At 36.6% G+C, this 22,811-nt stretch overlaps 1 protein-coding gene across 2 annotated transcripts in view; it reads left to right on the forward strand.

Moving 5' to 3' along the window:
• Positions 1-22,811, forward strand: part of NKAIN3 (sodium/potassium transporting ATPase interacting 3) — a 619,197-nt gene that overhangs the window by 311,812 nt on the left and 284,574 nt on the right. For both annotated transcript variants that reach the window (XM_032421632.1, XM_032421633.1), the window contains exon 2: positions 19,719-19,856. In XM_032421632.1, the coding sequence (XP_032277523.1) occupies positions 19,719-19,856 (138 nt within the window). The remainder of the gene's footprint in view (positions 1-19,718; positions 19,857-22,811) is intronic.

Consider the following 22,811-nt stretch of genomic DNA (forward strand, 5'->3'; position numbering starts at 1 on the left):
TTTATTTTCATACCATCTCCTCTTTTCCTTTTGAAAAATATGGACAACACTTAAGAATCTATAATTCCATCTTCTCCTTTGAACGAGGACAGCATTTGGTTTACACCTCTCTTTCGTCATTTATCTCATCCTGCTTTGTCATTTGGCAACTTGACTTTTCATCCCTACTCAGTTTTCAACCCTTTTAGGAAAATAATGATTTTTTTTTTTTAATCTCTGGTATTGCCTAGATCGGTTCCTAGAACATCATTGACAATGGCTGAATTGAAGTTAGAATTTGAAACATTCTCTACAATGAAACACAGTTAAAAATGTTCAAACAATATTTATCCAAAGATGGAGAACAGAAATGATTTCAAAAGAGTAAGATGCTCAAGGGGCACCTGGGTGGCTCAGTAGGTTAAGCATCTGCCTTTGGCTCAGGTCATGATCCTGGCATCCTGGGATCGAGCCCCGCATCAGGCTCCCTGCTCAGCGGGGAGTCTGCTTCTCCCTCTCCCTCTGCCTGCTGCTCCCCCTGCTTGTGCTCTCTCTCTGTCAAATAAATAAATAAAATCTTTTAAGAAAAAAAGAGTAAGATGCTCAAGGAAAAGCCATATTTATTAAACTCCTCTGAGGCCAAATGAGCATTGCATTTTATACAGATAAAAAGACTTTGGTGTTCCTAGAAAATTAGGTGTGCTATACATTGTAAAAGATTGTACATATTCTTAGAACACGATTGCCTTTGTATTGGAAGTGGGGAAGGGGAGAGAATATACAAGACCAAATCAAACATGTCTTTGGTTGGTGCAAGCAGAACAATGTAAATTCCTTATTATGTTTATAAATCCTGACCTTGGAGTCCCAGAAGCACTTTGGAGATCTGCTGGGGTCCTGATGTCATCTTGCTGCTCTCTTTTTCCTCCCCTCCACTGTTCCACAGTATGTGTATGGCTGATTAATTTGCCCATTTCCTCAGTTTAACTGTGAGCTTTGGATGGACTTTGCCTCATACTTAGTCCTACACAGAGAGTAGAGAAGAAAACATTTTTATATTGTATTGTTGATGCAAAGTCCTATAGTGAATAATGATTTGAAGAAGAGAAAACTTCTATTGGCTACTCTGGAATGTATGAATAAAATTTCATCATCTACTTTAGTATTTTTCAAATGCGGCTCCTCCCTAGTGGATAGGGGGTAATGGGATGAATTGGCAGAAGGCAAGGGCAAAAGTTGAGTCTCTAGGCTCCCCAACTCCACTTGAGTTCAGTATCTTTTTTGTTAGGACTTCTGTAGTTTAAACAAAGTTTTACGACCAGAGAGTTTTTGGTATTTGTTGTTCTTGTTGCTTAACCACAAACTAACTTCATTTGAAATATCAGTGCAACTGAATTCATGCTGAAGAGGGAAAACAAAGGAGCTGTGGAAATAAGGCTTATCTGTGCCTTAGCAATTATTATAAAAGAGAAAAATAAGGAAGCCCCTTTAAAACCGAGAGAAATGAGTATTGTATTGTTTGAGTGTGTGGTGATGGAAAAGGACTTTTAACTCAGCCTACAAAGGTCAGAAAGGACAAGAAGCTATGTTTGAACAGGTGTTTTGAGACCTTTGGAAATGAGTTTGTAATTTGAGTTGCATTCAGAGACAACAGGGGTATATCACTGTAAAAACTAACCAGTCACTGTGCCAGGACTTTCTGCAAGAAGACTTTTGCATGCAGAAGTCAGATGGGAAACGTGTCAAACATGCTTACTCTTGAAATATTGTTGGTAGATAAACCTCATGTCAGAGATCCTGCTGGCCATGTACATTTTATTTGATCCTGCATCTTTGGCTTGAGCCACCTCTCTCTTGGAAACATTCGCTCTACCTTTACTCCATTTGAGTGGAAAAATGAACTTTTGATCACATTTCTTTGCCAATGTGTTTAATCAAGTCTTACCACGTGCAAAATACCAAAGTGGTTGAGGATGTGGGTCTTTCCATTGAGTTTCTAATGCCTTGACCCAGGACATAATTCATTTACTCAACATGGAACTACTGAATTCAACATGTTCTAAATATTGTGGTGCAACAGATAGACAATTGTTGAGGAAATAAAGAGCAAAGACTTTGTCGACCACTGTTTGAGCTACATTCACATATCGTAATCAGTTCTAATATGTCCTATGTTTTACTTTCTAAGGAGGTCTTCCTTTTCTCATTTATTTAAAGAAGACTTATTTTTGATTAACTTAGGAGTTTTTAGAATAAAAGTAGTATGCTGACTCCGGAGAGTTTAATGATTTCTTTGCATTGACAATCTGTCATAATGCAACACCTGCATGCTCTTCTTAGTTGAACCATAAAGATGAACAAGAGTCCAGTCTTGGTAAGTGGTCCGTTCACAGTTTCCGTTATTTTGGATTTAATAATCAGTGACTAAAGAAGCATCCAGTTCTCATTAAGTTGTATCCGGAATGGCAGTATGAGGAACAAAGGAAAAAGAAACATGCTATTTCTGAACTTGATGCCAGCCACCCTGCTTCTCTTTTGTCTGGTTTGGTATGTTAAAATCCCAGTTAATGCTGTTGACAAGTATGTACACTTGCAGTTGCCAGTCAGGCCTTAACTTCCACAAAAGAACTGCTGGAGAAGTTCTGGCCCTGAGAGGGCTGCTGGGATAAAAGGCACCTTTGACTAAAAAACACCACCTCGCCCCTCTGTGTGGTGTGCCCTAAAATGCAGCAACACAGCCACCAGAAGGTGACTCTGAATGCAAAGGTAGAAAGAGAAAATTGCGGGGTTCGTGGTTGCCAGGACAGGGTTACATAAAGTTGGCCATATAATTGCAATCACGCTGGTAAATCAATACGTGTTGCCATGGAGAGATGGCTATAAGAGGAAAAACAGATGGTGGTGGTTGTGGTGGAGACAAAGAAATAAGATCCCCAAATCTCCTTCCAATGTAAAGGTTATATAGAATTCGACAATTCGGGGAAGAATGTCATATGTATATCTTGAAGACTTATGTTACCATTTTAGCATGTCAATGCAAAAATATACCATTAAAATCATCGCGTTATTCGTCTCCTTATTTCCCTTATGTCCCAAGTCAAAAAAATAAACTCCCCCACTTTACCTGTCAAACCATTGCCCTTATTTCATTCAACTCGTGTAAATACACATTTTACTTACTACATCTATCATGATTTAAAGCAAGATTGCCCACTGAATATATTCACTGCAAAAATAAAAAAAGTATCCTTTCTTTCTCTGAAGAGAATATTATTTGACAAATATTTATCATACAGCCACCAGATGCAAAACACTGCTATATTCCTTACATGTGTGCCACCTGATAAAAACATGAGCTGACCCAGGCCCTGGATTACTAAAACCTTCTATCTCATGCTACAGTTTTGCCCTCTAATGTTTACATAGTGAGAATGAGCATGCAGTATTTTTTCTAGTCACCATAGTCTGATCCATGATCTTCTAAAAACACATAGCTTAAAATGAAAAATCAGATTTTAATCACTATTATAAAAGAAGACTTTTACTTTTATTTGTTCTAACGTATAGTATGAAACAGTAACATCCCTTGCTGGAGAACTAGATGAGTGCAATTTTCCACTTTGTCTCAAAACATATAGATGACCTATGTCAGTAATGTCCTAATAAAACCTATCAGTGGAATTTTGTTTCCTTGAAATAAGATATTTTTCTTTGTAACTCTATAAGAGGAACATGTAATAGAGGCAATATAATACTTGAGATCAGAAACATCTTTGAAGACCTATTTCTGGCAATAGGGTAGAATAATTTTCCTGAACATCACTGATATTAGAAACAACTGTAAATGTCAGATTTAAAAAATGTTTTAATTGCATCAATGAACTAATAAAAAATTAAGTTTTTCTAAACCTGAGCTTTTGCCAGAAAAACCTTTTTATAGAGCTGGAACCCCAAACAGCTATAGCTTCAAAGTGAAGGTGAGAACTAGACCCAAGCCTCCCAACCCACCCACCCGAAGGTAAGTAAAATTATCTTCCTCCAATCCTGGTACTACATGGAGAAAAATAAAAATTTCTCCTGAATGTTCATAAAATAGATTAGTCCTCACATGGATTGGTAAGCTAAACTCACACCACTTGGGTGATCCAGAAAATCTATAAGCAAAGAATTTAAATTCAAGTAGTAGTAGGCTATTAGTGTCTCAAGTCACCTGGCAAATACAAATGAAAATCCAAAAGCAAATAAAAATCCTTTTGGAGGTTATCTACTTTCAAAACAAATAAAATTTCCCACAGGTAAAGTTCCAAGGAACTAGACTCAAAATCAACAATTCAGAATATACAGAGAACCAAGGCACCATACCTGTAAAGCAATAGAAAAAGCAAACTGAATTAAACAAGCTGAATTAAACCCACAAAGATATCAGAGATAGAATATGAAATAAGTATAAATTAATATAAATAAGTAAAAGAGAGGTTTAATGTAAGAAAAGAGCAAAATGACTGAGCACAATTGAAGAAAGAACCATATACAATTAACAGAAATAAAAATATATAATATTAATTTTTTAAAACTCATGGATGAGTTTAGAAAATTCAAAAGAATGGGGGGAAATGAATGGGAAAATATTTTTGAGGATATTATACAGAATGCAGTAGAAAAAAACAAGAGTTAAGAAATGTAGATGAAAAGAGAGGAAGATGTAATGAGTTCTATGTGCCTGTATGGAGTTCTGGTAGGAAAAAAAGAGAAACAGAAGAGGTCAAGTGTAAGTATTTGAAGAGAATTTTCACCGAGTAGTTTTCAGAACTGATGAAAAACACCAATCATCAGATACTGGAAAACCAAAAATTACCAAGAAAGATAAATTAAAAGACATCCAAACAAAGATACATTATAATCAATCATCAAACTTCAAGGACATAGATTTTGAAATCTGTTGGTGGAGCAGGAAGGAGACATTGTGTTCAGAGGAAAAATAATTAGCTCACTTGTTACTAGCACTATGATCCCACACATTTTTTTAACGTGCAGGAAGCAAAATATACTTAATTGACATTGTTTTTAAGTATTTGAATGAAATAAATATACTTTCAAGTGAAGAAGAATGGAAAGAGTTTGCCACCAAGATACCCTCATTTAACAAATTCAAAAATATATTTTTCAGAAAAAAAATAAGTTTTCCCAGGGAAAAGTCTTAGAGACAAGAATAAATGATGAAGAAGATGACATGTACGTGGAAAAATCAGATACAAACATTGACTAAATAAAACAAATAATAATAATAATGTCAATATAGAAAACTATACATAAAAAATTGTTTGGGGAATTATAGTGTTCTAAAGTCATTGTATTGTTTAGGAAGAAGAGAAAGATAATGACTAACTGTAGACATTGATAACTTATGTATGAATATGCTAAGAAGTCTAGTGCAATTGTTTAAATAAAGAAGTAGAGTCCATATGCTTGAAACTAATAAGAGGAGAAAATAGAAGGAAAAAGATGACCATTCCAAAAGAAGAGAATTAGAAAAAAGAAGCCTAGAAATGGCAAGAAAAATAAATACAAAACCAGGATAATAAAAGCAATACAAACATATCATTAATCACACTAAATATAATTGGACAAAATGCTTGACTTAAAAGACAAAGATTCTCAGGTTGAATTGAAAAAAGTAAGTCCAGTTACATACTTATGTCATTTATTTGAAGTGAGCTTTTTATTGATAACATACAGATGGGTCATGTTTCTTAATCTACTTTGTCAATTTCTATCTTTTAACTGATATATTTACATTTAATGTGATTCTTGATATATTAAGGATTGAAATTCTAACATTTTATTTTGTATTTTGTTTCTCACTTTTTTTCATGTCTCTATTTTCTTTTCCTGACTTCCTGTGGGTTACTTGAACATTTTTCAGAATTCAATTTTGATTTATCTATAGTGTCATTTAGTATATCTCTATGTAGAGCTTTTTTAGTGGATTCTCTTGGGGTGACATAATTTACCTCAGTCTATTGGTGTCATCATTTTACCAGTTCAGGTAAAATATAAAAACCTGACCTCATTTTTTTCCCTTTACCCTACCCCTTTAGTAATATTGTTATTTTAAATATTTCTTCTACATATATTTGGAACCACAACCATGTTATAAATTTTGCTTCAATCATCAAATATACTTTAGAAAGTTCAAAAGGAGAAGGAAAGCTTACTGTATTTACTGGTATCTCTGCTTGTTGTGTTCTTTCTTCTTTCCTGATGTTTCAAGATTCCTTCTTTGATCATTTTCTTTCTGTTTAGAGAGCTTCTTTTAGCCAATTTTTTAGGGTAGGTATGCAGATGACAAATTTTCTTGATTATTCTTTATCTGAGAATATCTTGGTTTCCACAAATCCTGAAGGATATTGTTGCTGGGTATGAGATTTTCAGTTAGCAATTCTTTTTCTTTCAGTATTTGAAAAGTATTGTGCTACTTTGTTCTGGCTTCCATAGTTTCTGGTGTTAAATGAGTTGTTAAAATTATTTTGCCCTATACTTTAAGTGTTGTTTTACCCTGACTGCTGTCAAGATAATTTACCTGTCTCTACTTTTCAGAAGTTTAATTATGATGCATCTTGTCATGTATTTCTTTGGATTTATTCTGGTTGAGGTTCACTCAACCTGTTCAATCTCTAGGTTTATTTCTCTTGCTAGATTTGGGACGTTTTCAGCCATTACTTCATCAAATGTTTTTTCAGTCTCACCCTCTTTGTTCTCTCCATCTGGGAGTCCAGTAACAGAAATGTTAAATATTTTGTTATAGTTTCACAGGCCCTTGAGTCTCTGGTCATTTTTTTTTTTCAATTTGTTTTCTTTATGGTTTTCAAATTGAGTAATTTTTATTGTTCTAGCTTCCATTCTATTGCTTCTTTCCTCTGTCCCCTCCTTTCTGTTGTTGAGCCCATCCACTGAGCTTTTTGTTTTAGTTATTATATTTTGAGTCCTGAAATTTCCATTTTGTTCTTCTTTATATCTCCTATTTTTTTACTGAGAATTTCTATTTTTTGCTAAGGCTTTCTAATTTTTCATTTGTTTCAAGTATGCTTATAATTGCTTATTGAATCATTTTTTATCATGGCTGCTTTAAAATCTTTGTCAGATAATTTTAACATCTCTCTGTTCTTGGTGTTGGCATCTATTATCTTTTTCATGGTTCTTCCTGTTCTTGGTATGACAAGTGATTTTAAAACCTGGACAACTTTGTATTATGTAATGAGACTCTGGATCTTATTTAAACCTTCCATTTTAACTGTCTTTTTGGTGACATTGCTCTAGCAAGAGAAGAGGGTGGGGCAACCTTCAAGTGAAGTGGAAATACAGATTTCCCTTTCAGACTCCACTGATACCTCTTTACTGCTAGGTATGAATGGAAATTTCATCTCCACTGGCACCAGGGTGGGAATAGCCTCATTACCGCTGGGCATGGGGGAAAGCGTGAACTCTCCACTAGTTTTCAAAGGGAGAGATGCCTCGTCACTCACCAAAAGGAGAGATGCCAGGTAGGAGTGGAAGTTCTAGCTCCCCATGTGGTCACCACGGTCACTCCAGGGTGGAGAGCACCCATTATTGGCTGGCAGTGATGGAAGTCTCAACTCCCTATTTGGACTTCTCGGACACCATCCTTGCCTTATTACATTTTCACTAGGGCAGAATTATAGGCTCCTCACTCTACCTTCTTGGCATCACTGAGGGAGTGGCTGCACTTTTTTTGTGTGGTGTTTGACTGGAATAGAGTGGTTATTGCCTAAAAGTTTTCTCTCTTACTGAGCTAGCAATGCCCTTTTCCTGGTCCTTGGACTAGAGAGAACAAGTTTTGAAGGACTTCTTTGTCTGCACCCACTGGCATTTCTGAGTTACCAGCTTTATAATTCCAAGTCTGGAGTATAGGCAGCAAAAAGAAAACCCAGGGAAATCACCATCTATCCCATTATTCCTCAGGTTGCTATTCTCTCCACCTTTCAGAGTCTTATGTTTGTTTAAAATGTGATGTCTCAGGTTTGTAGATGTACTTAGCAGAATAATACAGAAAAGTATGCCTCCTCCATCTTCCTGCAGGAGAAAATCTTACCTGTTTTGTTGAATTACTTCCTAGAAATTATTGAATTTGTTCTTACAACCTTGCTACCACAGATCAGAAAACAAATTCATGAAGCAGGCACGACTGAGAAGATGTCTGTAAACTTTATAAACCGTATATATATTTTTGATAAAAAATTTAAGCCATATAGGAATTAATGTAAACCTTCAGGGCAAGGCCATACTATGGTGTAAAGAATCTGGACTCTGGAGCCTGACTAAGCTAGGTTCTCATGTTGATTCTCGAGTGTATTAGTTGCCCTTTAAATCCGTGTAAAATTAAAGCAAAAATACCCTCTTTGTAGGGTATACTATAGGGTATATGATACAAAATGTAATACCTACCACACAGTAGGTGATTAGCAAATATTGGCTCCCTCTTCCCCTAAATTTATCAGAAATGGAAATAGATTTGTAAAAACAATAGTCCTTCTTTTATTTTAAAATATAAAGCTCTTTGAAGGGTGCCTGGGTGGCTCAGTCATTAAGCGTCTGTCTTCGGCTCGGGTCATGATCCCAGGGTCCTGGGCTCGAGCCCTGCATCGGGCCCACCACTCAGCGGGAGGCCAGCTTCTCTCTCTCCCACTCCTCCTGCTTGTGTTCCCTCTCTTGCTGTGTCTCTCTCTGTTAAATAAATAAATAAAATCTTTTAAAAAAATGTATAAGGCTCTTTGAGACATAGGTCAAAGTATCACAAATATGTTCTGTAATATTAGCATGTTAAGGCTCAGTATGGAACAGTAATTATAGTAATTGTACATAAATTGTGGGGAAAAGCATTATCCCTACACAGAACATTACAATTATGGATCCTCAGTAGAAGCAAGGGAATGAGTGGGGCTGTGATAAAAGCTCAAGATGTTGAAAGTGTATCTCTGTATGATTGGCATACCTGCACCAGAACTCATAAAATTAACACTTACTCAACCCCTGTCACTAAGGGGGGCCCAGAAGACAGATCATAGGATAAGTTCTGTTTTATTTAGTCTGTTTGTACACTTACAGTCTAAAACACTGGGCGCTAAGAGGCTGATCAATCTTCACTGATCCTTTGAGAAACATCTTAATGTCCAAAAAGTTTGAGCATGGTTAAAAAGGGGTTAAATCAGTTTGTCCCCTGAAACTTTGAAGATGAAAGACACCCATATCAAGTTAATGAAGACCACCTCACCAAATTAGATCATAGCTATTGGGCAGTGATAGCTGTGAAGAAGAAAATGCAATGCAAGTTTACATCAGAAACACCTCAGACATTGTCAGAGGTTTTCACTAGTTTTACCACCAAGAATATGTTCCACTGTCAGCGGTTTGCAGCACCTACCAGCACCCTCCCAGAATATGGACAGCAACAGGATATTCAAGCAGCTGCTACATAGTGCATTCAGGATAGCAAGAGAAAGGCAAAGAGAACCATAGTAAGAAAAAGAAACAGTTGATGGTGTTAACTTACTTTAACACCATCAACTGTTTGTTGCTTAAAGTTAATTGTACACTCTAATTTTCAAATGAGAAGAGCTTCTCTATAGCATGGATGCTTTGACATGTTCAAGTTTTTTGGGTTTTTTTTCTGTATCATTTTCGAAAGAAGAAACATTTAATTTCATTCCTAAATGAAAAATCTACTTCTTGCTGAAAATGTATACTTTAAAGGAATTCTTGAAAGAAGGCATTCTTGCAGGTGGTCTCTACTACAAATAAAAATGTGAAAAGGCCTTGAAGAAACTTTTGGCCCATAACCCTCTCTTCTGTCTTCTCATGCTGGGTTGCCATTTAAGTAAAACCTCCATGGGAGTCTTAAATGCCACGGCAGGCATGTTCTCACCAGCTGTTTGTGGGATTGTATAGGTCACCCAGCCTAGGGGGTTCAACTTTAGTGTTCTTGGATCCATTATGGCTCCACTGGAGGATTGAAATTCAATCTTCAATCACTGTTCTGTAACAAATTGACACTTTGGGCTTTTGCTAAAATAGTTGCCTTATTCCTGGCTTGAGCTATTCATGGACTGGAACTGCATTTTTTTAAGGTCGGCTTCTGCTTGGCAAAGTTGGAGGAGTTAGGCTGTGGGATAATTTCTGGCAGGGGAAGGATACTTAGAAGCTGAATCAAATGATGAAATCACACTGTTTAGAGGTCAAGGGACATCCTTGAACAAATACTAACAGATTATTCCCTTATGCCTAATTTTTGCGGAATTCTTACTCAGAGTATTATTGAACGAGCGTATCCTCCCCCTAGTTTGTCTTTGGCATGGGTTTGTCTTGCATCAGTATCAGTGTCTGCAGCACTAGAAAACAAGTATGAAAACCACTCTCTGGATAAGAACCTATTGGTAAAGGGGTGCCTGGGTGGCCGGTTACGTGTCTGCCTTCGGCTCAGGTCATGATCTGACCAGTTCCACATCCGGCTCCCTGCTCAGTGGTGAGTCTGCTTCTCCCTCTCCCTCTGTGATCTCTCTTGCCCTCACTCTCCCTCAAATAAATAAATAAAAATCTTCTTTTTTAAAAAAGAACCTATTGGTAAATGTAAGAATCCTTTTAAAATGTTTGCTGCCAAAGCATTTTAAAAGTTTACTTAATTATAAGAAGCTCGTTTCTTATAATTAAACCCCGGAGCTTGAAAGTTTGTATATTTAGCTAAGCTAACTGGGTTGATATAAGAAGACTAGTGTTTAAAATAATCCCTAACAGTAGGTAACCGAGAAGTTATTTTTAGTAGGCTTTAGATTTCCTTAGAGCATGTTTTTTACCCAGTTCTTACTATTATTTCAGTTATTCAAATTATATTTGGCTTAATCTAAATTGACTTTTTATGTACATATTGACAGAAAGGAGGAGGTTTCCATACCTGTATTGAGTTCAGTGGCAAAGTTCACAGTTCCTTGCTTTGAGGTATTATCAAGGTCACAATCTACTGGTGGACCATCCACACTAGGTTGTAATCTGTCTTTGAAGAAAAAATAAAAAAGATAGGGAAAGCCCACAGTTGGAATATGTAATAGGATGCTGTGTAAGATTTGTAAGGAGTTCAAACACATCAGCTTCAAAACTGTAATCTTTCACCTCACTTTTAATGATTGTAACAGTATCCACCCAGCAAGTTTTCTTTGGTCAGAGCAAAGATGTAAGCCAAGTTGACCTGGGTTCTCCTTCACCTCTCACATATAAGTGGCCATTAAATTTCATTCTTGAATATTTCTACACTGTCTCTGTTCTGATTTCCCTTGTCTTACTTCTTAGTTCAGGGTTCCATCGTCTCTCATGTGAAAATTGCAATACCTTCCACCGTGTGCCCTACCTTCAATCCAAGTCTTACTTTACCCCCATTACCTCTCTATTCCCATTACAAAACAGGATAAAAACACTTCCAAACCTCTGACAGAGGGGTTTTCTAAAGCATAATACTGTTTATGAAACTCTTTTATGCATGAGATAAAACCTTTAATGGCTTCTTAACAAGGTAAATCACAAACTCTTTAGCCAGGCACACCTTGCTCTTCATCTTCCCCTGAGGAAGTATCTTCCACAGCATGTGTGCTATACTAGTGCTTAGCAAACGACAATTCTTGACCAACTGGTAGGTTGGAAACCAATTTAGTTGGTCTAGACTTGCACTACTAATGAGATACAATAGAATAGACCGGACTACGGCATGCATAAGATTAAACATGCTTCTTGATGTTTTGTTTCAGTATGTATGCTGTCGATGTAAAATAGTGTGGATTAAGGTAAAAAGCGCGTGCACACACACACACACACAGAATGAGACGGGGAGAGAGAGAGAGAGTGGGAGAGAGACATGATGGGAGAAAGCACAAATCTTTTTCTTAAGTAATCCATGTTTGTTGAGTAAAATTTTTAGAAAAACTTAAATAGCAATAATGTTTAAATGACCAAGATTCCAGTATTCGGTTACAGTTTAGACAAGTGGATTTAATGTTGTATGTTTCTACACACAGATTTACATGGATAGCTACACAACCATTTCATACACTTAGTAGGGTCTCAAAATATGTTGATTGAATGACTAGATATGTTTCTTGTTATCAAGTAGAATGTCATTATATGTACACATGATTTTGTCCTACGTAATATATTATGATCAGTTTTTAAAAAATCAATACATATCAATCTACATTATTTTATATGGATAGGTAGTGGTTCATCTTATCAACATATACTTTTAATATGTCATAATATCGGACACTTAGTTTTCTATCCCCCTTCATTATGAACATCACTTTTGTGAACATCCTTATATGAGCAAACATGTGTATATATATATATATATATAGTGTATATATGCACACATATACACACATATACATATATGTCACACAGACATATGTGTGTGTGATATGTGTGCATATATATGTGCATCAGGCACAGATTTAAGTGTCTTATATATATCAACTCATTCAGTCTACAAAACAACATGATGAAATAGATTCTATCATTTTACAGATGAGGAGCCATGACACAGAGAATTTAAGTATATTGCCCAGGATCACATGTTAATAAGTGACAGTCAGGATTTGAGAAACCAGCCAGTCTGTTTCAAGGGTCTATGTCCCTAACACTATGCAATGTTGCCTCGACTTGTCCAATTAAGATAAATTCCTGAAAGTGGACTTAAATTTAGTGGAACTAAAATTGGCATTTTATGGCACTCTGAAATGTTCTGCTGTGCCTTTTGCTTTAATTGTTCTTTAATTAATTTAACAAACTTTAATTATTTAATTTATTGTTTTAATTAATTGCTCTTTAATTGTATTTCATTGTTAATTTAATTGCCCCCACTCTTCTTTGCATGAAAAGTTTTGACCATTCTTTGGGAACCATGCTCAATAGGCACCTTTTTTGTAAAGGTGTCTTAAACATGCTGGTCATGCCAGGCAGAGGTTAAAACACTTTTCTCTGTGTTCCTATAGCTCTTTGAACACTGCTGTACCACAGTATATATATTTTATTATAATTATTTGGTCTATGTCTTTCTTCCCCACTAAAGTATGAACTAGCTTCTCCAGTCCAAGAATTCTGCCATTCATCCTTATACCCTCAGAGCAACTGTGAAGTGGTACATGCTGAACAAATGAATGAATTTACACAAAAGAAAAGATAATTGGTTTTAGGTTCAAAAAACTAAATCTAAAAAGAAATCACTGATGACATTCTAATGATTGGATTAAAAGTTATTTTTAAAACTATTTTATGCTTGTCTCTCCTGTCTTTCTGCATTACATTCATTAATCATCTCATGTATGATCTGGTATCATGTGGTTTTTGTAATGCCTGCCGTTCAAAGCATACTTTGGACTCTAGAAAGACCAACTACTACAAATCCTCTTTCAATTAATTCTTCTTGAAGAAGTCAGAGTATCTTGAATTTGGTTAATAGAGCGACTTGAAAATAAAAACTGCTACATAAGTGCTGAGTATTGCTATTGATCATTAAGTATCACATAGCCCAAGTAATTTTCCTCATTATTGACATGAAAGTGATTATTTTCTAGGCAAAAAATAAGGGCTTATTCATAATATTTTCATTTCAAATACATTTCAAATAGGATATTACTGAGATATATGATATGTATCCTAGTATATGTACTGGAAATATTTGTCCCTTCCTTTCCATTATTCCTTGTTGGTAGAGCTTTATAGCTACTTCTGTGGACTTACATCAAAATCCTAATACCTACATCATAAGTTTTGAATTTTAATACTACTTCAATGAGTTTTTCTGGAAAGAAACCTTCTTATAGGTGCAAGAAGGTTTGTGAGAACTCCTAGTAAAGTTAGTTCGACGAACAACTTAGTCATACCTGGCATTAAGGAAAAATACTCCCCCTAGCATTCATGGTTCCACCACATCTAGCTACATAAACACTAATGGCCATTCAGCCACTGGAGAGGGTACTAAAAATCAAGCAACAGAAAAAGGAGGTGATATATTAAACTTGATTTGACTTTCTTCATTTCACTAAATGATTGGTTTCTAGATTCAATGGAATAACCTTTGCCATCGAACCCTACCGAAGATAATACAAAACCAGGCAGAAATTGTGAAGCCCTTAACATTATTCCTGTCTTTATTGGATGAACCAAATCACGAACAGGCCATATCTAGAATTCTTGGATACACTAGAAGAGGAACACATACCTCCTAAGGCTTGGTTACCTATCTACAAACACACAGAAACTTCTCTGGAATAGCGCCTACTTTAGCATAGTGGTAAATCTCCAAGTTGTTAGAACTCTTTGTGACATGGCTCTATGAAACAGAATCATTATATAAATGCTATTGATCCTTTTTTTAGAGCCATGAAGAAATATTCACAAAGTATAGCTTGAAATATAAGACCATAATTTGGCCTAGGACAGGTCTGTGAGCATACAAGTTGGTCATTATCACCTCCAAGCATGAAAAATCCTCTGGGAGTTGAGTAGCCATGAGATTTTAGAGCAAGGGAAGCAAGGATGATGGTGGTGGAGAGGAGGGCTACATGCACTTCCTAGACACAAAGAAACCTACTCTAGTAACTCAAAACTTAATTGAAATGGCCTGAGATATATCAATTTAGCTAATAGGAATATTAATTAGAGCTTTTAAATTCCCACTTTAAGGAAAGATTTGATCCTTCATGGTTATAAAATACTGACTACATGAATCCCTAGGCTAGAGGTTATACAGATGAGAATATCAGTCGTACAATATGCTTTAATTTCTCAGTCTTTTATAGAACTATGGTTTGATCAAATGCTTTCTTATGATTCTGCCACCATGAAGAACCTTGTTTTGATCTTTTTTATTGTGTCTGCCTCCAGTGAGCAGGGGAAAAGTCCAAGGGGAATGAGAGCAAAAGCCAGCTCACTTTTCTTACTGGGAAGTTGAATCTCCAAGGGTACTCACTCCTTAAGATTGAACATTCTAACCCAGCTTTTGTTTGAGCAGAAGCTTATTGTGTAGACCCAGCCTAGGTAAATGCCCAGGGAAATGTTTGGTCACCTGGAGTTTTTATAGCTCTTTAAGTATAAATTAATTTTCACAATTAGTAATAATTATGAGCAATTAAACAAAATACCATGTGAATCATTAAACATAATATATGGATCAATAAAAAAGTTACTGTGTTTTAAAGGTGCTCCTATTTGTGTGGACATAAAATAAGGAAGCAGAAATATTTCTTGAGTTATTGGTATGTGTGGTTAAAGTGGGTTGCAGTTAATGATTCATAGATTTATAGGGAATATTCCCACCTTGGAGCCTGGTAAAAGGAAATGCCTGACCCTGCAGAAAGAAGTTTAAAGCACACTCCATTCCCATTGCCATACATACAGAACATTAAGCCTTTCCCAACTCTTGTTAAATATGCTTTATGTGATCAAATCGCACTTACATTTTGTTCCATAAGCAAAATGAAGGCTTTCAAACTTTCTACAATTTGATTCTGAAAGCTATAATCCAGTAAGCAACATTTACATGATAATGAGTATGGACTATTTTTCACGCAGCCCCAAGTATGAGCTAGGGTTACATTTCTCTCCAGTAGTTCCAATGGTTCCCATCCCTCTGCCACTCAAGGAGAATGTTTGAATGGCTTCTTCATATTTACATTCAAAATAACTCCCCATTCTAATTTGCTTGGTATCTTTGAACCATGCTTTCCTTGCATCACTGATTTGGTCCTCTTTCCTCCCTCCCTCCCTTTCTTCCTCCCTTCCCTCCTTCCTTCTTTCTTTCCCTCTCTTATCTTTCCTTCCATTATTATTAAGATTCTGATTGAATTTATTTTTTATCTTATTAGGAAAAGAAACATATCCTTTTTCCTCATATTCTTATAGCTTCCAGAGTCTTACCTACTTTACGGTTCACTTAGAAATTATTTCATTGTTCTTTAGATCACTGCTTCCTGTTTTACACGGGTGACTGGTTGGTTTTTTGCTTTCCCTGGAGTGTCTTATTGCCTATATTTTCTTGAATTCTCTACATTTATACCTCAAATTCTTCAGATGTCTCGGTCATTCTCTTCTTAGCTATGGCATCTCTGCTGGTACCATCTTTGAGCCCTCCATTCTTCTGTGCTCATCAGGTCTGGATGCTTTCTGTTCATGCTACATTGCACATTTGATCACTTCCTTTCATTACCTTTCTGAATCAGAAGCACTCTTTTCTACGTGGTGTATTCAGTGGTGCACAGGTAACGTTTAACAATAGATTCTCATAACAAACAAAACCCTAATTTTTAGCATTTCCCAATGTCCATGTTGTACATATTCCCGTAATGGTTGATGTCAAGTTCCCAACTTGAGGTCACTGACCATGGATTTGGGAAGAGATGCACCCAATCTGCACTCCCGGGCCTGCTCCATTGATGAGAACCATTTTGACAGAGATTTCTAAAATGAATTCATCCTCTGTGAGTTAACAAAGCAACCTGGATCTCATTTAGCTTCATTTAGTGGCTCTGGGTCATTATTATTAATGTCAAGCTCTAAGGCGTAAGTGGTGTCTCTAGAGATTATGACATTTAGAGAGAAGATATTTGCCTATAAACTAAATGACAAAATAGCTTAACATGGAAATTAGATCAAACAATCAAGTAAAAAAATGCAATGGTGTTCTGTTTATTTTGGAAGGGCTTTTTGTTGTTAGTTGACTTTTTAAAATACAACACAGTTGACCCTTGAACAACAGGAGGGTTAGGAACACCAACCCTCCCCACCCCCCACAGTTGAAAATCCAAATATAACTCTTGACTCTCCCAAAGTTTAACTACCAATTGCCTACCGTTGACTGGAAGGCTTATAATAACAGAAACCGTCAATTAACACATATTTTGTATGTTTTATGTATTATATATTGTATTCTTACAATAATGTAAGCTAGAGAAAAGAAAATGTTATTAAGAAAATCATAGAGAAAATACATTTACAGTGCCATCCTGTACTTATCGAAAAAAATCCTCATATAAGAACCTGTGCAATTCAAACCCGTGTTGTTCTGGGTCAACTACTGAAACTTACTTTTCATGGTTTGAAGAGTTATTAAAGCTGCCTCTCTTCTAATACTCGATATGATCCCCTCCCTGTTTAGATTTTTTCTGACCTTTGATTTGTGCTCTTATCTCATGTCATCATGAATCATTTTTAAGTAAGTTATCAGAGAATAAATTTAGAAGTCCAATGCGCTATCCATTGCGCCACAGAGCCAGGCTATCAGAGAATAAATTTAATAGATACAGTGTCTCCAAGAAAACAAGCAGATTTTCTAATAAGTGGTGTTAATTCAGCTTCTCTTTCATTATGTGTGTTTTCTTTAATATCATAAAAGAGAATGCTATCCATGCATCTTCTGACAGAAAAGAAAATGGATTTTCCTGTTTGAAAAGTTCACTTTAAAGGTTTTTGTGATGCGCGACAGCTTTAAAATAGGGTTGCTTTTCAGAATAAATTGCCTGCAGCTGCTCTTCAAGCTTTCTTTTTTATCTGAGCACATCCATCCTGTTTGGACATAAAAAACTGCATATTTACATCGCTGATGGGCCAATAAATAAAATGCTGCATTTTTAGGGGAACGTTCCAGGGAACTAATTAGAGTCACAAACAAACAGGGGATTGAAAACTGAAAACATGGTGCTGCTTCTTACCTCGCTCTGATTATTTTGCATTTTAGCCATTTCTGTGCATCCTCTCATTTGTGTGAGCAGGGGATGGTGACAGATCACTTGATGATCAGGAAATGCCCATGAAATGAATGTGGTTCTGGTGTGGTTCTCTTTAGGCGTTTGATCGTTTCTCTTCTCCACAGCTTGCTGAAGGTGAATTTTAACCAAGGTAAATTCAGCTTTCTGGATGGAGGACATTTCTTTATGTCCAAGGAAATTAAAGCTATTCAGGCATACACCTGCCACATAACTAGAAAAATACCTAGGGTACCATTTTCATTTCAAATCTGCAGTTTCTAGTGCCATCAACATAGCTAATCGTTGGATCATTTTATTAGAATTACTATTTTATCAAAGTAAATCTAGAAAAATGCCTGAAGTGTGTAAAATTGGTGTCCAAATACAGCAGGTGGAACTATAAAATGTTTAGATATAGAAAACAATAAATATCATTTTAATATGATAATGACATTGGCATTCACTGGACTATATGAAATTTATCTGTTTCATCAATCATACACAAATTATTGAAGTGTATATTTTAATACATTGTATAATTGATTAAAATGTAATTGTATATAATGCAAATGTAATAAACTGTGGCATGTCTACAATTGTAATGGTCCCGTAATTTTTAATTCTCTATTCAAAATGGATTTTGCCTAATCTAGGATGAATTTTCATGTAGGTGTATGATCTCAATAAAATATGATCCAAAGGAATTACTTAACTTAGTTTTACATGGGAGCCTTGAGCCCAGAGCTAAATAAATCAGTAAGCTTCATTTTGAAAAAGTGGTTAGTCATTATCATCAGTGATGGACTGATGAAAGTAAGGAAACCAAACATATTTGGTAATTTATGTTTCTTACAAGAAGGCAGGCGTAAGTAGGAGATTTGGGTTTTTATTTTTTATTTTTTCCAAAATCATATACCAGTTCTAGCATTCAAGCCTGTAGTTATTTTTTTCTAGTGTGTTATACTAAGCCAATCATTTTACTTAAAAAAATGATGAACTCAGGGGGCGCCTGGGTGGCTCAGTCAGTTAAGCATCTGCCTTCAGGCTCAGATCATGATCCCAGGGTCCTGGGATCCAGTCACATCAGGCTCCCCGCTCAGTGGGAAGTCTGCTTGTCCCTCCCTCACTGCCCCATCCCCCTTCTTCTGTATGCTCTCTCTCTCTCTCTCAAATAAATAAATAAAATCTTCGTTTTTTTAAAATTTTTTAAAAAGATTTTATTTATTTTTTTGACAAAGAGAGACACAGCGAGAGAGGGAACACATGCAGGGGGAGTGGGAGAGGGAGAGGCAGGCTTCCCACAGAGCACGGAGCCCTGATGTGCGGCTTGATCTCAGGACCCTGGGACCACTACCTGAGCCGAAGGCAGACGTTTAACTACTAAACCACCCAGGCGCCCCAATAAATAAAATCTTTAAAAAAAAATGATGAATTCAGGGTGTTTGGATGTCTCAGTCAGTTCAGCAGCTGTCTTTGGCTCAGGTCATGATCTCAGAGTCCTGGGATCAAGCCCCATGTGGGGCTACCCCTCAGCAGGGAGTCTGCTTCTCCCTCTGCCCCTCCTCCCCCTTGTGCACTCTCTCTCAAATAAATAAATAAAATCTTTTTTAAGAAATGATGAACTCATATCATAGAATATGATACTCTAAAATATCTGCCGGGATTTTCTACTGAGAAAATGATTTAAGGAGTATATGTCAAGCTCTCCAGATAGGTTTAAAATCTCATTGTTCTTTATAACTTCAAAGTTATCTTAGCATATTTTCAGAAAGAAGTTGCATAAAACAGTACATGAAATGGGTGTCACAACTCTAGTGATGATGATGTCCATAAGTGTGATTGAAATTGAATATGGAGACTTCTCTAGGCATGAAATAAATATTAAAATGGTGTGATGATGCTTGGATTAGACGCTAATGGACTCTCTTTGCTTTATTTTAGCTCTCAGCATTGGAGAGGCAAATCTTTGACTTCCTTGGCTTCCAGTGGGCACCAATTCTTGGAAATTTTCTACATATAATAGTCGTCATATTGGGTTTGTTTGGAACCATTCAGTACAGACCTCGATATATTGTGGTGGTAAGTTTTATTTTTATCCTGTCTCTTGCTACAAAATTACTAAAAGAAGATTAATGAAATATCATTAAGTTGTTCCCTTGGATATGATGTGGCATTGCTGTTCGAACCTTTAGGTATTGAATTCTGTTTGGAGATACTAATCTGTGGGAAAAATGACTCAGTGAATGTTTACAGTGAGATCAAAGCAACATGAGTGTAAGTGTGAGACACACAGTCCGACACACCATGTAACTGAATTCAAGTTTCACAAGGAAACAGGGTTTGGATAGAGTAGGAGATCTGGCTGTGGTCCGGATTCATGATGAGACATAAATGTGCATTAACTGTCATTTCCATGATACATGTCACTAAAAAGCAAACCTTCATAGCCATAACTGTTTACTAACTGATAACAATAATATAACTGATAACAATAATAATATTATGTTTTAGGACATTACAAATGCATGTACTGAAGGTTATTTAGTACTCATCCCTAATGTATTTCATACTTTATATCACTGAACATGTCTCCATTTTTTTAAGATAAACTTGAAATGTTAATTCCATACTCCAACTATACCAAACATGGTCAGGAGCTGCTCTGTTGCAGGGCAGTTTAATGAAGTGTATACTGTATTCCACAATTGAATGGGAATTATTCACAGTAATTGGTGTTCTATAAAAGAAGGCAGTATTTTAGGCTACATGTATAAGATTGTGAGAAATAAGCCTATATAAGTGATTGTAACTAGGAATAACATACCTAAAATACTCATTGAGTCTAAATAAATATACAGTGTTCAGTAGGATTAGTGAGTATTTTCTTGCAATGCAGGGACATTGCCTCACTTGAAGAAAACCATAGACTTAAACATATGCCCTTCTTCAAATTTGATTTAATCCAGGCACAACTATGGAACGAATAAAGCTACACGTTTTTCTGTGAATGCATTAATTCTCTATTTTGTTTTTGTTTTTGTTTTTTTTTTTTAAAGATTTTATTTATTTATTTGAGAGAGAGAGAATGAGAGACAGAGAGCATGAGAGGGAGGAGGGTCAGAGGGAGAAGCAGACTCCCTGCCGAGCAGGGAGCCCGATGCGGGACTCGATCCCAAGACTCCAGGATCATGACCTGAGCCGAAGGCAGTCGCTTAACCAACTGAGCCACCCAGGCGCCCCTAATTCTCTATTTTGAATCTCAAAATCGGCTTTTTTGTATCTTTCCCCATATCACAGAGGTGAACGTAAGTGACCCACAGCCGAATCTGAACTCAAAATGGCTGCCCGGGGCGTTAGGAGAGTTTGATATCACTCAGCCAGCTGCAGGGACTAAATAATTTCTGCTTTACTTTTATTCTCTGCAAGCCAGCCTCTGCTAAGGCACTGTGTAGTCTGCTAGAAGGATGTCTCATGGAGTCGGACTTGTAGCATAAAACACTTCAATATGCATAATATCAAACTATTATATTGGATTCTGTTTTCTAGTTTGTTGCTGTAAACAGCACTTTGACTCACTGCGGACTTTTTATTTTATGATGTTGGTGTTCCGCGGAAGCCCCAAATGCCAGGTGGCTGTGAAACCAGTCGCCTTTCTGGAATGAAGCTGTTGGTACACATTAGTGACATTACCTAGTCCTGTTGAGCGTGCCCTCTACATACTAGCTCTACACACTCTCACACAGCTACTGCCTTGTTGAAGCTTCTGCTTTTTCTTTCCAGGATATGGACTTCCTGCCTGCTTTCAGCCTTCCTACCTTTCAGTGTGTCCTTTGCATTTTCCTAAATCACTGGCTTAAAACTCTTTGCTAGCTCTTAGCCGGATAAAATCTAAGAATATCCTTGGCTGACCACCTGACCAAGCATGGATCTCACAATCAGTCTGTCCTCTCTCCCTCCCTTCTTTCCTTCTCCCCTTTTCTGCTCCCTTCCTACCCTCCCTTCTTCTTCTTCTTTTTTTTAATTTTATTTATCTAAGTAATCTCTACACCCTACGTGAGGCTCAAACTCACGACCCTGAGATCAAGTCGCACACTCTTCCGACTGAGCCAGCCAGGCGCCCCTACTTTCTTAACTTTCTTCCTCCTTTTCTTCATTAACTTATTCGTTCAAATCCTATTTATTAGGTTTCTGCCATTAGGTTGCTACCTTGTTTTAAGTGTGGGCTATGTTGATGATCAAATACAGACCAGGGGTCTGTGGAAGTGACGAAAGGTGATGAAAGGACTGTTTTCCCCATGTAGTTCCTTATCAGTTCAGAGTCCACTCATGATAGAACTGGTGTCATTTCTTTCTCTGGTGTCTTTTCTTTGCTTCCCTCTCTTCCTTTTCCCTTTTGTGCATAGGAGAAGGCGGATTTAGATCTTTCAGAATCTTCAAGAAAAATCTATTAGAAAAACAATCCATGTTTTTGCTCATGTTGATTTTCTCTTTTAATGCGGGTGGCAATCAAATTTCTACCTTTTTTGTTTGTTGGTTTGCCATCTTATTTAAGACCATATCCCAGGACAGGGAGAGAAAGAACGCAACGAATTGATGGGAAAGCCCTCCATACCAAAGATGCTGTTGGGTTTAATTTTCACAAATACCTATGGGCATGTGTTAGCATCCCTAATTTTACAGACCAGGAGACGTTAAGTGACCTACCCCAGGAACCCAGATGGTTAAATGGCAGAACCGGATGTGTTATTGTTAGGTTCTTGAAGTTGATTTATCATGATTTTTATACTTTGTTTCACCACCAGATTCCAGATTATATGGTGGCATTGCTGGTATAAATTTTGATATTGAAAATGATCCTGCCCTGCCACCTCAGCTGATCACAGAATATTGTTACCTGTGTGGGATTCCAGATTACCTCTTGTTCTAAGATGGGTATAAATTGTCCACTGGGGAGAAATGGTTGAAGAGTCATTAATCCACAAGCATGGGAAATGTGTTCACAAAGAGTGCGTTTGATGGGAAGATCAGGTTGTT

This window comes from Phoca vitulina, unplaced genomic scaffold (assembly GCF_004348235.1).
Source record: "Phoca vitulina isolate PV1807 unplaced genomic scaffold, GSC_HSeal_1.0 scaffold25, whole genome shotgun sequence".
In the NCBI taxonomy this organism is placed as follows: Eukaryota; Metazoa; Chordata; class Mammalia; order Carnivora; family Phocidae; genus Phoca; species Phoca vitulina.